This window comes from Rhinatrema bivittatum, chromosome 4 (assembly GCF_901001135.1).
Source record: "Rhinatrema bivittatum chromosome 4, aRhiBiv1.1, whole genome shotgun sequence".
NCBI classification, from domain to species: domain Eukaryota; kingdom Metazoa; phylum Chordata; class Amphibia; order Gymnophiona; family Rhinatrematidae; genus Rhinatrema; species Rhinatrema bivittatum.
The window spans coordinates 380,358,998-380,371,311 of NC_042618.1; the positions used below are offsets into that span (position 1 = coordinate 380,358,998).

Genomic DNA, 12,314 nt, shown 5'->3' on the forward strand with positions numbered 1-12,314 from the left:
TTTACAAAAAATTACAGTGAGTCCCTGCCCCAATAAAACAAGTAATAAAATACTTACAGCTTGAAAGGAAGAAATGGACGGGTTGCCGATTCCAAAGAAGCATAGCATAAGAGTTTTCCTTTATTTAATAGCTGTCCTCGCCATAAGATGTAGTTAGATTTATCTAGAGTTTAAGATAAAGAAAATACAGTAATGTGGTTTGGAGGGGGTGGGGGGGAAGCAAACAGGCAATAGGAGGATAAAAAAATAAGCACATGAAGATAGGGCTGGCCATAGGATAAGGCATGCTGGGCAGTCGCTCTGAGTGTTGCGAAATAACGGATATCCTGGCATTGCCCACTGGACTGAGTCAGATCTGCCTCCACCCTGTCCTGTGCCACATGCATAGTTGGCAGGAGGGGCAGCACTTAACAGTATATCAGTTTCCTCTGCTGCACAGTCTCATGGCCATACTGTGAAACAGGTCCCACATAATAGAGGAAAATTATGCATAGCTTTGAAATTTGTATCAGCAAATTTGATCACTTCACTTGTTCCCAACTTTAAGTCATTTATGACTATGTTAAAAAGCAGTGGTCCAAGTACACATCCCTGAGGCATTCTATTATTCACCCTTCTCCATTGAGAAAATTGACCATTTAGCCCTACTCTTTTTCTTAATCTTTTGACCTGTTCTCAATCTACAATAGACAGTCTCCTACTTTTTAATTTCCTCGAGTCTCATGAGTATTTTGTCAAACACTTTTTGAAAATCCAGATACATTACTGGCTCACCTTTAGCCATGTTTATTCACGCCTTCAAAAAAACCAATTGCAAATTGGTGAGGCAAGACTTCCCTTCGATAAATTCATGTTGACTATGTCCCATTAAACTGGCTGTGTGTTCAGTAATTTTGTTCTTTAGAATACTTTCAGCCATTTTTCCTGGCACTGATGTCCGGTTCACCAGTCTGAAGTTTCCCAGATCATCCCAGAACCCTTTTGAGAAAGAGCGTTACTTTGGCTACTCTCCAATCTTTAGGTACCATAGCCAATTTTAACAATAGTTTACAGATCGCTAACAGTAGGTCTGCAATTTCATTTTTAAGTTCTTTCAGCACTATGGAATATATACCCATCCAGTCCAGATAATTTGCTACTCTTTAATTTGTCAATTTGCTCTAGTACATTTTCCAGGTTCACAGATTTGTTTCAGTTCCTCTGAATCATGACCTTTAAATATCACTTCTTGCATGGGTATCTGCCTTATATCTTCTTTAGTGAAGACCAAAGCCCAGAATTCATTCAATTTCTCTGCTACAGCCTTGTTCTCCCTTAGCACCCCTTTTAACCCTCTCACAGGCATTCTGCTTCAAATGTACTTGAAAAAGTAGTTATGAGTTTTTGCTTCCACTGTAAGCTTCTTTTTAAATTCTGTTTTTGCTTTCCTTATCAATGCCAGTGCTTATGTGTTTTCCTGTTTTTTTCATTTGGATCCCTTTTCCATTTTTTGAAACATGTTCTTTTGGCTAGAATAGGCTCTTTAACCTCACCTTTTAACCATGCCGGCAGTCAATTGGTCTTCCGTTCACCTTTTTTCATGTGTGGAATACATCTGGTCTGGACAACCAAGATGGTATTTTTAAACGTCATCATGCCCGATGTAAACTCTTGACCCTTGCAGCTGTTCAAATTTTTTTTTTTTTTTTTTTTTTAACTATTTTCCTCATTTTATTATAATCTCCCTTTTGAAAATTAAATGTTATCACAGTAATTTCCTTAGTGTCCTCCCTTCAGTTATCAAGTCAAATTTGATCATGTTGTGATCACTATTGCCAAGTGGCCCTAATAACACTACCTCTTTCATCAAATAATTTGTTCCATTACGGATTAGGTATAAAATAGCTCACCCCACCTCCTTGTCCGTTCTTGTACCAGCTACTCCATGAAGCCGTTATTTATTTTATCTAGAAACTTTACCTCCTTAGCATGTCCTGATGCAACACTGACCAGACAATACCAGGGTAACTGAAGTCACCCATTATTACTGTGTTGCTGTTTTTGATAGATTCCCTAATTTGTTAACATTTCATTGTCTGTTCATTCTGGCCAGGTGGACAGTTATTTTATTCCTCTTATCACAAAGAATTTCTAACCATAAAGATTCTATAGTGCATTTTGTTTCCAATAAAACTGTTATCCTGTTTGATTCTATATACTTTAACATATAGTGCCAGTCCTCCACCAATTTCATCCTACTATTACTACTACTTAGCATTTCTATAGCACTACATGACACTCTATAATTTGTAACTTGGTATCACAATGTCCCATTAGTTGATCTCCTTCCACCAGGTCTCTATCAATTTTATCCTCCTCTTCATTCAGTGCTATGCATTCTAAACTCTACAATTTATTTATTCTATTTTTTAAGATGTCTGCATACAAATGCTAGAAATGTCAAAGTATGTACTTTGTATAAACAACCTTCTTAGCAGTTGACAGGAGTAATTTGGAATCTATCTGTCTGATTTTAAAGGCCCCTGGGCCATTTTAGCATTTATTGCAACCTCTCTACCTGGGTGCCCTAACATCCCTGTTTTGTAATTATATTCAAAGATATATCATTCTGAACGATGAGCTTCTGAACTGTCAGCTTTACCCCCACCTACTTTAAAAGCTGCTTTCTCCCCTTTATAAAGGTTAGTGCCAGCAGCCTGGTTCTAACTCTGCTCAAAGGGAAGTTGATCTGGAACTATGTTGCTGATGATGCTGAGTACAGAGGAGGAATGGAATAGAAATTCAGATGCTATCTGTTGCCAATTATTTTGAGTATTCAGTTGGTAGCTGAGAGACTATAGTGAGAAAAAAACTGAAGCCTTCCCCCCCACTGGAAGGAGTGATGAAGTTGGGTACCTCCATTAAAAATGTAGTCAAACACTCTTGCTAGGATTCTGGGAAACCTGTTGAAGTTATCTTGACTGAGGTCTTCCCCATATTCCAGGTCTGGAATGTTGCTGTCATGGCTGTTGATGAATCTACTGTTGCCAAGTTTTGGAAAGGGTGTGGTTTGTAATGGAGAAATTAGTTACCTGATAATTTTGTTTTCCTTAGCATAGACAGATGGACTTAGGACCAATGGGTTACATGCTCCCCTTCTAGCAGATGCAAACAGTCAGGTTTCAAAGCTGTCACCTTAGATACACCCCTACAGTGACCTCAGCCCTTCAGTATTCTCTTCAAAAGTCATTGTAGACATACTATTGAAAGAACTTGATTATAGCTTCATTAAAAACAGATAACTGTACTCAACCAAACAAGCCCTGATCTAGGAATTGGGAGACAGATCACCCGTAACCTTTTGGAATCTATATTTACTTCATAGGCGATTCTTGGGCAGCCGTGAACGGGATGCTGAGTCCATCCGTCTACACTAAGGAAAATGAAATTATCAGATAAGTAATTTTTCCATTTCATAGAGTGTAACCAGATGAACTCAGGACCAATGGGATGTACAAAAGCTAATCCTCATCGAGACGGGAGGCTGCCTGCGGTCCTTGCAAAGGCTGCGTCCTCTTGGTCCTGGACGTCCGGGTGATGGAACCTGGAGAAGGTGTGCAAGACGACCACGTCGCCGCTCGGCAGGATGCCGATGGGAGACAGTAGCTTAGCTTCCGCCCACTGGATTTTCAGACGGCATTTGACAAAAGTTCCTCATGAGAGGCTTCTAGGAAAAGTAAAAAGTCATGGGATAGATGGCGATGTCCTTTCGTGGATTGCAAACTGGCTAAAAGACAGGAAACAGAGAGTAGGATTAAATGGACAATTTTCTCAGTGGAAGGGAGTGGACAGTGGAGTGCCTCAGGGATCTGTATTGAGACCCTTACTTTTCAATATATTTATAAATGATCTGGAAAGAAATACGACAAGTGAGGTAATCAAATTTGCAGATGACACAAAATTGTTCAGAGTAGTTAAATCACAAGTAGATTGTGATAAATTGCAGGAAGACCTTGTGAGGCTGGAAAATTGGACATCCAAATGGCAGATGAAATTTAATGTGGATAAGTGCAAGGTGACGCATATAGGGAAAAATAACCCATGCTATAATTACACAATGTTGGGTTCCATATTAGGTGCAACACCACAAGAAAGATCTAGGCGTCATAGTGGATAGCACATTGAAATCGGTTCAGTGTGCTGCGGCAGTCAAAAAAGCAAACAGAATGTTGGGAATTATTAGAAAGGGAATGGTGAATAAAACGGAAAATATCATAATGCCTCTATCGCTCCATGGTGAGACCGCCCCTTGAATACTGTGTACAATTCTGGTCGCCGCATCTCAAAAAAGATATAGTTGCGATGGAGAAGGTACAGAGAAGGGCTACCAAAATAAGGGGAATGGAACAGCTCACCTATGAGGAAAGACTAAAGAGGTTAGGACTTTTCAGCTTGGAGAAGAGACGGCTGAGGGAGAATATGATAGAGATGTTTAAAATCATGAGAGGTCTAGAACGGGTAGATGTGAATTGGTTATTTACTCTTTCGGATAGTAGAAAGACTAGGGGGCACTCCATGAAGTTAGCATGGGGCACATTTAAAACTAATCTGAGAATGTTCTTTTTTACTCAACGCACAATTAAACTCTGGAATTTGTCGCCAGAAGATGTGGTTAATGCAGTTAGTATAGCTGTGTTTAAAAAAGGATTGGATAAGTTCTTGGAGGAGAAGTCCATTACCTGCTATTAAGTTCACTTAGAGAATAGCCACTGCCATTAGCAATGGTAACATGGAATAGACTTAGTTTTTAGGTACTTGCCAGGTTCTTATGGCCTGGATTGACCACTGATGGAAACAGGATGATGGGCTTGATGGACCCTTGGTCTGACCCAGTATGGCATTTGCTTATGTTCAGAATACTGCCTAAGCCCTGGCGGAATGAGCTTTAACCTGAAAGGGTAATGGCTTTCCTGCCTCTACATAAGCTCCCATGATCTAGCGAGCTATGTAGCCCATGAAGCTGGTTCTCCCTGCCTCCTTCCACAGTGGAGAACGAACAAGCGGTCTGTCTTGCGCACTGGTTCTGAAAGTTTCAGATACAGCATTAAAATCCTACTGACATTTAAATGGCCTATCTAGGGATGGCAACGAAATGGACTGATTCACATGAAACTCAGAGACTACCTTGGGCAAAAAGGATGGAACGGTATAAAGTTGTAACGCCCCTGGAGACATCCAGAGGAATGGTTCCCTACACGACAATGCCTGTAGCGGCGTTTTACTCTTTTTAGAAAATGGGCTAATGTCTGGATGCATCAACAGGCAGGTTCTGTTCACATCGCCTCTGAAACAGGAGAGCACCGCTATCTGGACCTTCAAGGAGTTAAGGGACAACCCTTTATTCAGGCTGCCCTGTAAAAAATTCCAGAAGGGATTCTGGCCATACGAGGGACACCACCACATTCCTCGCACCAGGCTTCAAACAGTTTCCAGACCCGCACATATGCTAAGGACATTGAGAACTTCCGCGCATGGAGCAAGGTGGTAATAACTGCCGTCAAATATCCCCGCTTCCTAGCAAACCTAATGTTATTGTTTGGTGTGGTTGTGAACCCCTGGGTCGTAGTGAGAGTTGGCTCCACCCATGGGAGGAGCCCTGTGAGGACTCAAAATGACAGGCTCTAGCCTCAATAGACAGACAAGAGTAATAAATTTTATTAAGCAGGAACGTAGGTATCCCACTAGGTGGGCATAGACTCAGTCCAGAGTGAAGTGGTGCAAAGCTGGTCCTCCTGGTAGTAGTCCGCAGAGTGGGGTATGCCAGGGCAGCTCCTCTGGAGTGGAGATGCTTCTTAGATATGATCCGGTAGTGGCCCGCAGCACGGGTTATGCTGTGAATCAGGTGGAGATGAGAGAAGCACTTGTAGCAGAGGAGCAGAGAAGACGAAAGCACTCACAGTAGAGATGAAGCAGGCAGAGAGCACTCGGTAGTGGCCCGAGGTACGCCGGAGGCCTTGTCACCAAGGTGGTAGATGATGGTACTCACAAAAGAAGTATTGATTCCTGCAGACGAGATGGCCCTCCGAGGAGTGGAAAGCCAGAGTAAAATAAGGTACCCGCTCTTTGGGGGGGCCTAAGTCCAATTTCAGTAGTCAGGAACAAGTACTGAGAAGCGAAGAGAAGATCTCCGTAGGAGTGGAATCAGACAAGACGGAAGTCCTTGCTAACTCGCTGGATGTCAGGAAGCATAGGGTTTAAATACCTCTTGGCGGGTGATGCCACAGGTGGGAACGCCCTAGAGGTTCCCACCTTGATGGGAAAAAGAGGTTGATGCGCGCCCTAGGTAACTCCATCATCAAGATGGCGTCCGGGATCAACCACGCCGTCCCAGGGATGCCGGGGAGAGTGGCGTTTGCAGGCTAAGGCTGAAAGACTCCTTGAAATCACTGGAGCAGGCAAAAAAAAAAAAAAAAAAAGAAGAGGTGAGCAACAGAGGTCATAGCCATCTGCGACCGATGGGCGCAACACCTAAGGGCCAAACCGTAAGACAAAATAGAGTTGGATCCTCGTGAAGGACCGGACCTTGCTGGAGCAGGCCCCAGTGAGGTGGGAGGCAGAGAGGGGTCTCCACGTGTCTGCATACCACGGGCGCCTGGGCCAATCCGGAGCCACTAGGAATAATCCCCTGTGGTGCTCAACTCTGCGAATGACCTTGCCCAGAAGTGGCCACAGAGGGAAGGAATATAGTTAGTCCTCTTCTAGCCAGGCCTGAACAAGGGAGTCGATCCCCAGAGACCACTGATCTCTTCTGCAACTGAAGAATTGGGAGACTTTTGCATTGTAAGATGTGGCCAGCAGGTAAATGGACGGGAGGTCCCAGCGATCTACCAGGAAGCTGAAAGGCTCTGTTCGACAATGCCCATTCTCCTGGATGCAGACTCTCCCTGCTTAGTAAGTCTGCTCTGACATCTTTTCCTGTCATGTGGGAGGCCAAGATAGTTTGTAGATTCAATTCTGCCCATTCCATAAGGAGGGTTATCTCCAGAGATACTTGCCAGCACTTGGTTCCTCCCTGGTGGGTGATATAGGCTACAGTTGTTGCATTGTCAGACATCACGTGGATCACCTGACCCTGGAGTAAGTGGCTGAACTGAAGAGACACCAATTTGACCTCCCGGGCTTCCAGGCGGTTTATGCTCCAGAGCACTTCTTCCTTGGTCCAACATCCTTTGGCTGACCGTTCCTGACAGCGAGCTCCCCAACCCCGGAGGCTCGCATCTGTCGTAAGAACCAGCCAGATCGGCGGGAACAGGTTTACACCCTTGCTCAGGAGAGTTTCCTGAAGCCACCACTGGAGCCAAGAACATACGTCCATCAATAAGTGGAGGCGAATCAAAAAGTCATGAGACAGCAGGTTCCAACGTGACAGCAGGGAGTGTTGACGTGGCTGCATGTGTGCCCTCGCCCACGGTACTACCTCCAGGGTTGACGCCAGAGGACTTTTAAGATAGCTCCACATCTTGGGGCATATCATGTTCGTCAGACATACTTGGGATATCAACTTCCTTATCTGCGAAGGTGGAAGGAAGACCTTGTCCTGCTTGGTGTGGAACTGTACTCCCTGATATTCCAAGGACTGGGAGGGCTTGATGCTGCTTTTGTCCTTGTTTATGACCCAACCAAACTCCTGAAGCAGGGACGACACCCTGCTGGTCACCCAGAGATTCTCTTCCAATCACTTTGCCCAGATCAGCCAGTCGTCCAAGTATGTGTGCACCAGGATTCCTTCTTTCCTCAGAGCCACCACTATGACCACCCCTTCTGTATGCCATCCTGTAGGAATTCTAGGACCGTGGGAATCTTGGCTTTCCTCGGAAGGAGACTGCAGTCTTCACACTAAGCTTCGAATACTCTCCAGATCCGTATGTAAGACAGATGTGGAGAACTTGCGTGCGTGATGCAGGGTGTCAATCATGGCTTTTGAGAAGCCATGCTTCTTTAGGCTAGTCCTCTCAAGGGCCTTATCGTAAGAGAGAATCGAGCCAGGTCTTCGTGGGAGATCGGTCCCTGTATGGCGGCAGACGAAGAAGATTCCCCACCAATAGTCTTCGCATGTCCACGTACCATGGTCTTCTTGGCCAATCCGGGGCGACTATAGGACTAGTCCCCTGTGGTGTTCTATCTTGTGGATGGACCCTGCCCAGTAGTGGCCAGGGTGGGAAGGCGTACAGGAGGCTTTCCTCTGGCCAGTTCTGGACGAGAGCGTCGATTTCCCTGAGATTGTGATTCTCGTCTGAGGCTGAAGAATCTGGGGACCCGGGCATTGCGACAAGATGCTAGTAGGTCCATGGCTAGGAGACCCCACCAATTTACTATTAGCTGGAAGTCTGTGTCCGCCAGCGACTATTCCCCCAGGTCTAGGCTTTCTCTGCTGAGATAGTCCGCAGAGATGTCTTTTCCCGCGATGTGGGAAGCCGAAATCCCTTGTAGATTTATTTCCACCCACTCCATGAGGGGGTCTATTTCTAGAGACACCTGCTGGCTCTTGGTTCCTCCCTATCGGTTGATGTAAGCAACGGTCGTTGCATTGTCAGACATGACTGACGGACTCGCCTCGGAGTCTGTGGCTGAATCGTAAGCAGCCTAGTCTGGCCGCTCGCGCTTCCAGGCGGTTTATGTTCCATCCCACCTCTTCCTTGTTCCATTGTCCCTGGGCCGTCAGTTCCTGACAGTGGGCTCCCCACCCTCTCAGGCTTGCATCCGTGGTGAGCAAGATCCACTTCGGAGTGGATAGGTTTATGCCTCTGCTTAGGTGTTCTTCCTGTAGCCACCATTGAAGCTGCTCCCAAACCTCTGTCGGTAGCTGGAGGCGAATTGAGTAGTTCTGAGACACTGGATTCCATCATGATAGTAGGGAACATTGTAGCGGCCACATGTGAGCCCTTGCCACAGAACAACTTCCAGAGTTGATGTCATGAGGCCGAGGACTTGAAGCTAGTCCCATACCTTGGGGCGGACTGAGGTCAACAGCTTTTGTAATTGATCCATTAGCTTCCTTCATCGTGGAGGGGGAAGGTGGACCTTGTTCTGTTTGGTATCGAACCGGACTCCCAGTTATTCTAGTGACTGGCAGGGCTGTAGACAACTCTTGGTTGTGTTCACGACCCACCTGAGTTCTTGTAGTAGATTCTTGAATCTGGTGGTTGCCTGGTGACTCTCCTCTGGAGACTCTGCCCTGATCAGCCAATTGTCCAAGTAAGGATGTATCAGGACTCCTCCTTTCCTCAGTGCTGCCGCCACTACCACCATGATTTTGGTGAAGGTTCTGGGGACAGTAGCTAGTCCGAAGGGTAGCACTCGGAATTGATAATGATGGCCCAGAATCGCAAATCGCAGGAAGCGCTGGTGGTTCTGATGGACCGGGATGTGAAGGTAGGCCTCAGATAGGTCCAGGGAGGTTAAGAATTCTCCCGGTTATACCGCCATTATAATGGAGAGTAGGGTTTCCATGCGGAAGTGTGGAACCTTCAGGTAACTATTGACGGCCTTGAGGTCCAGGATAGACCGGAATGTTCCTTCTTTCTTGGGAACGATAAAATAGATGGAATAGTGGCCAGTATTTTGTTGAATCGTGGGCACTGGGGCTATTGCCTTCAGGCTGAGTAGTCTTGCTAGCGTGGTTTCCACTGCCAGTCTCTTGGAGTGGGAGTGACACGACGATTTCATAAATTTGTCTGGGGGAATGCTTTGGAATTCCAGCGAGTACCCCTCTTGAATGATGGTTAGGACCCACTTGGCTGAAGTTATCTTGACCCATCTTTGGTAGAAGAGGGCAAGTCTGCCCCCTATGTCTTCTTCCTGTGGATGGGTCTGCGTCTTCTCATTGTGGGGTACGGCCAGGGCCTGCCCCCTGAGCTTGCTCCTCTCTTAATGTGCCCCTTCCGAAAGGAATGAGACCTTCCTGAAGGACGAGGTGCTTGGGACTGTGTATTCTTGTAAGGCTTAAAGTGCTGTGATCCTCTACCCTAGGTTCTTCTGGGGGGAGGAGCGCTGATATGTTCTTTTGTTCCTGTCCTCAGGTAATCGGGGTAGTAGAGAATCACCCCATTTGTTGGCTAATTTCTCCAGTTCGCTCCCGAACAGGAGGGATCCTTTAAAAGGCATTTTTGTGAGGTTCGCTTTGGAAGTTGAGTCAGCCACCCAATTCCGGAGCCATAATTGTCTTCTTGCCGCCACTGCAGCGGCGATACCCCTGGATGGAGGTGCGCACGAGGTCTGCGGTAGCATCGGTGAGGAAGGAGATCACAGGCTCCATCGCTTCTCCGGGCGTGGTTGCGTCTCTGGTGAGGATCAAACAGGAACATGCCACTAATGCACAATAAGAAGCAATATGTAGCGTCATTGCTGATACATCAAAGGACTGCTTAAAGATGGCTTCCAGCCTTCTATCCTGGACGTCCTTCAGTGACGCTCCTCCCTCCACTGGGATCATAGTGCGTTTTGAGACTGCACAGATCATAGCATCCACTTTGGGGAAACATAGAAGTTCCTTAGCAGTGGGTTCCAGCGGGTATAGGGCTTCTAGAGCCCTCCCCCCTTTGAAAGTGGCCTCTGGAGCATTCCATTCCAGGTCAATCAATTCCTTAATGTGCTCCAACATAGGGAAATAGCATGAGGCCTTATGGAAGTACACCAGCATGGGATTCTTCTTTGGTTCCGCTGTGGACTCCGTGCCTGGGAGACCCAGTGTCTTCATAGTCTGGGACACAAGGGTTGGTAATTTGTCCTTGTGGAAGAATCGGAGCATGGTCCAATATGGCTCCATCCCTGGGGGAATTTCTCCTTCTTCCAGGGAGTTGGATTCATCCTCTGAGGTATCTGGATCCCCAGAGAGGCTCTTGGTTAGGAGAGGCATGTCTCGAGAAGCCCGGGAGGTTCCAGGATGGACTTGTGCTTCCGGCTGGGTTTGAGTCAGGTGGACAGCAGGGGCTGGTTGCGCCTGGACAAAGGTTTGCAGCCCTTTGAAAAATTCCACCCAGGAGAAGGCTCCTGGATCCATGTTGATCCCAGGAGGGGTTGTAGTGGTAGCCCCGGATGAACTTTCCTGCAGGGGCGCAGAGTTGGAGATACTTAGGTCCGGGATGCCATCATCTGTGATATCTGATCCCTCCCCTAGCTGTAGAGGGTCTTGATTTGGTTCTCCCTGGTTCTGTTTGCACAGTTGGCAAGGGAGGAATTCCAATCCAGGCTGTGCGGCTCTTAAGTGGCAGGCTGGCAAAGGAAGGGTCCCTTGGCTTTCTTGGATGGCGGTGCCATTATTTGTCCGCGTGTAGGGCTTAGGCGTGGAGTTATGCGCACGGATGGGCAGACGTTATGCGCACAAAGTGCGCGGGCAAAGGGGTTTGTGCGCACAAAGTGCGCGGGCAAAGGGGTTTGTGCGCGCGGCACATTTATGCGGCAAGTTGTGCATGCGGCCTATTGTGTGCATCATGTGCGTACAACCCAGATGTGCGTGCCGCTGTGCGCTCAAACCGTAGTTAAGTGCTTAAGTTAGGCACTTCGGGCCTCATGCCTGCCCCGCACATACCGGAGGGGGAAAATGGCGCCGATGACCTCGAAAGCAAGATGGCGACACCCCCCTCCCGGAAGGTCTCCACATGTGTGGACCCTCGCACTGAATCCGGGCCTGCCCCAAAGGAGGGCTGCTCAACCCGATTTAAACCTCGGAGGAAAGACTGTACAGCTGTTCGAGCCTTGGAGACTTAGAAGTAAAAGGGGCAGATTTTTAAAGGGATACGTGGGTAACCGCCGAAAACCTGTCCCAAGCTGGCCGGGGGCGTGTCCGGGGGCAGTGGCGAGGCAGAAGGCTCCAGCACAGCGGCCTGTGCCAGGGCAGGGAGCTGGTGGCGCACGCAAGTTCCACCTGCCAGAGGCAGGCGTATCTCCACAAAATAAGGAAGGGGGGGAGGGGGAACGGAGGCAGGCTGCTCAGTGCGCACCGGTTGCACAATTGTGCACCCCCCACCCCTCGCGCGCGCTGACCCTGGATTTTATAACATGCACGCGGTAGCGCGCACATGTTATAAAATCAGGCGTAGATTTGTTCACGCAGGGTTGGGCGAACAAATCTGCGCCCTTGCTAAGTTTAAAGATTTGCCCCAAAGGTTTCTACCTTACCTGGTCTCGGCGCTTACCGGACGGTCTGCAGCTATGGGGAGAGAGGGGAATCCCTTCACCACCGTGCTCGAATTTGCACAAGCTGCCTTTCAGCCACCCTGGGGCCTACATCCATGCCGGGAATCGGCCGGCGGACTAAGGCTCACCTCTGAGGGATA

The 12,314-nt window shown here is 47.5% G+C and overlaps 1 protein-coding gene across 3 annotated transcripts in view; it reads right to left on the minus strand.

The window, feature by feature from the left end:
• TASOR (transcription activation suppressor) overlaps positions 1-12,314 on the minus strand; it is a 387,184-nt gene that overhangs the window by 244,426 nt on the left and 130,444 nt on the right. For all 3 annotated transcript variants that reach the window (XM_029600919.1, XM_029600917.1, XM_029600918.1), the window contains one exon: positions 58-163. In XM_029600919.1, coding sequence (XP_029456779.1) covers positions 58-163 — 106 coding nt within the window. The remainder of the gene's footprint in view (positions 1-57; positions 164-12,314) is intronic.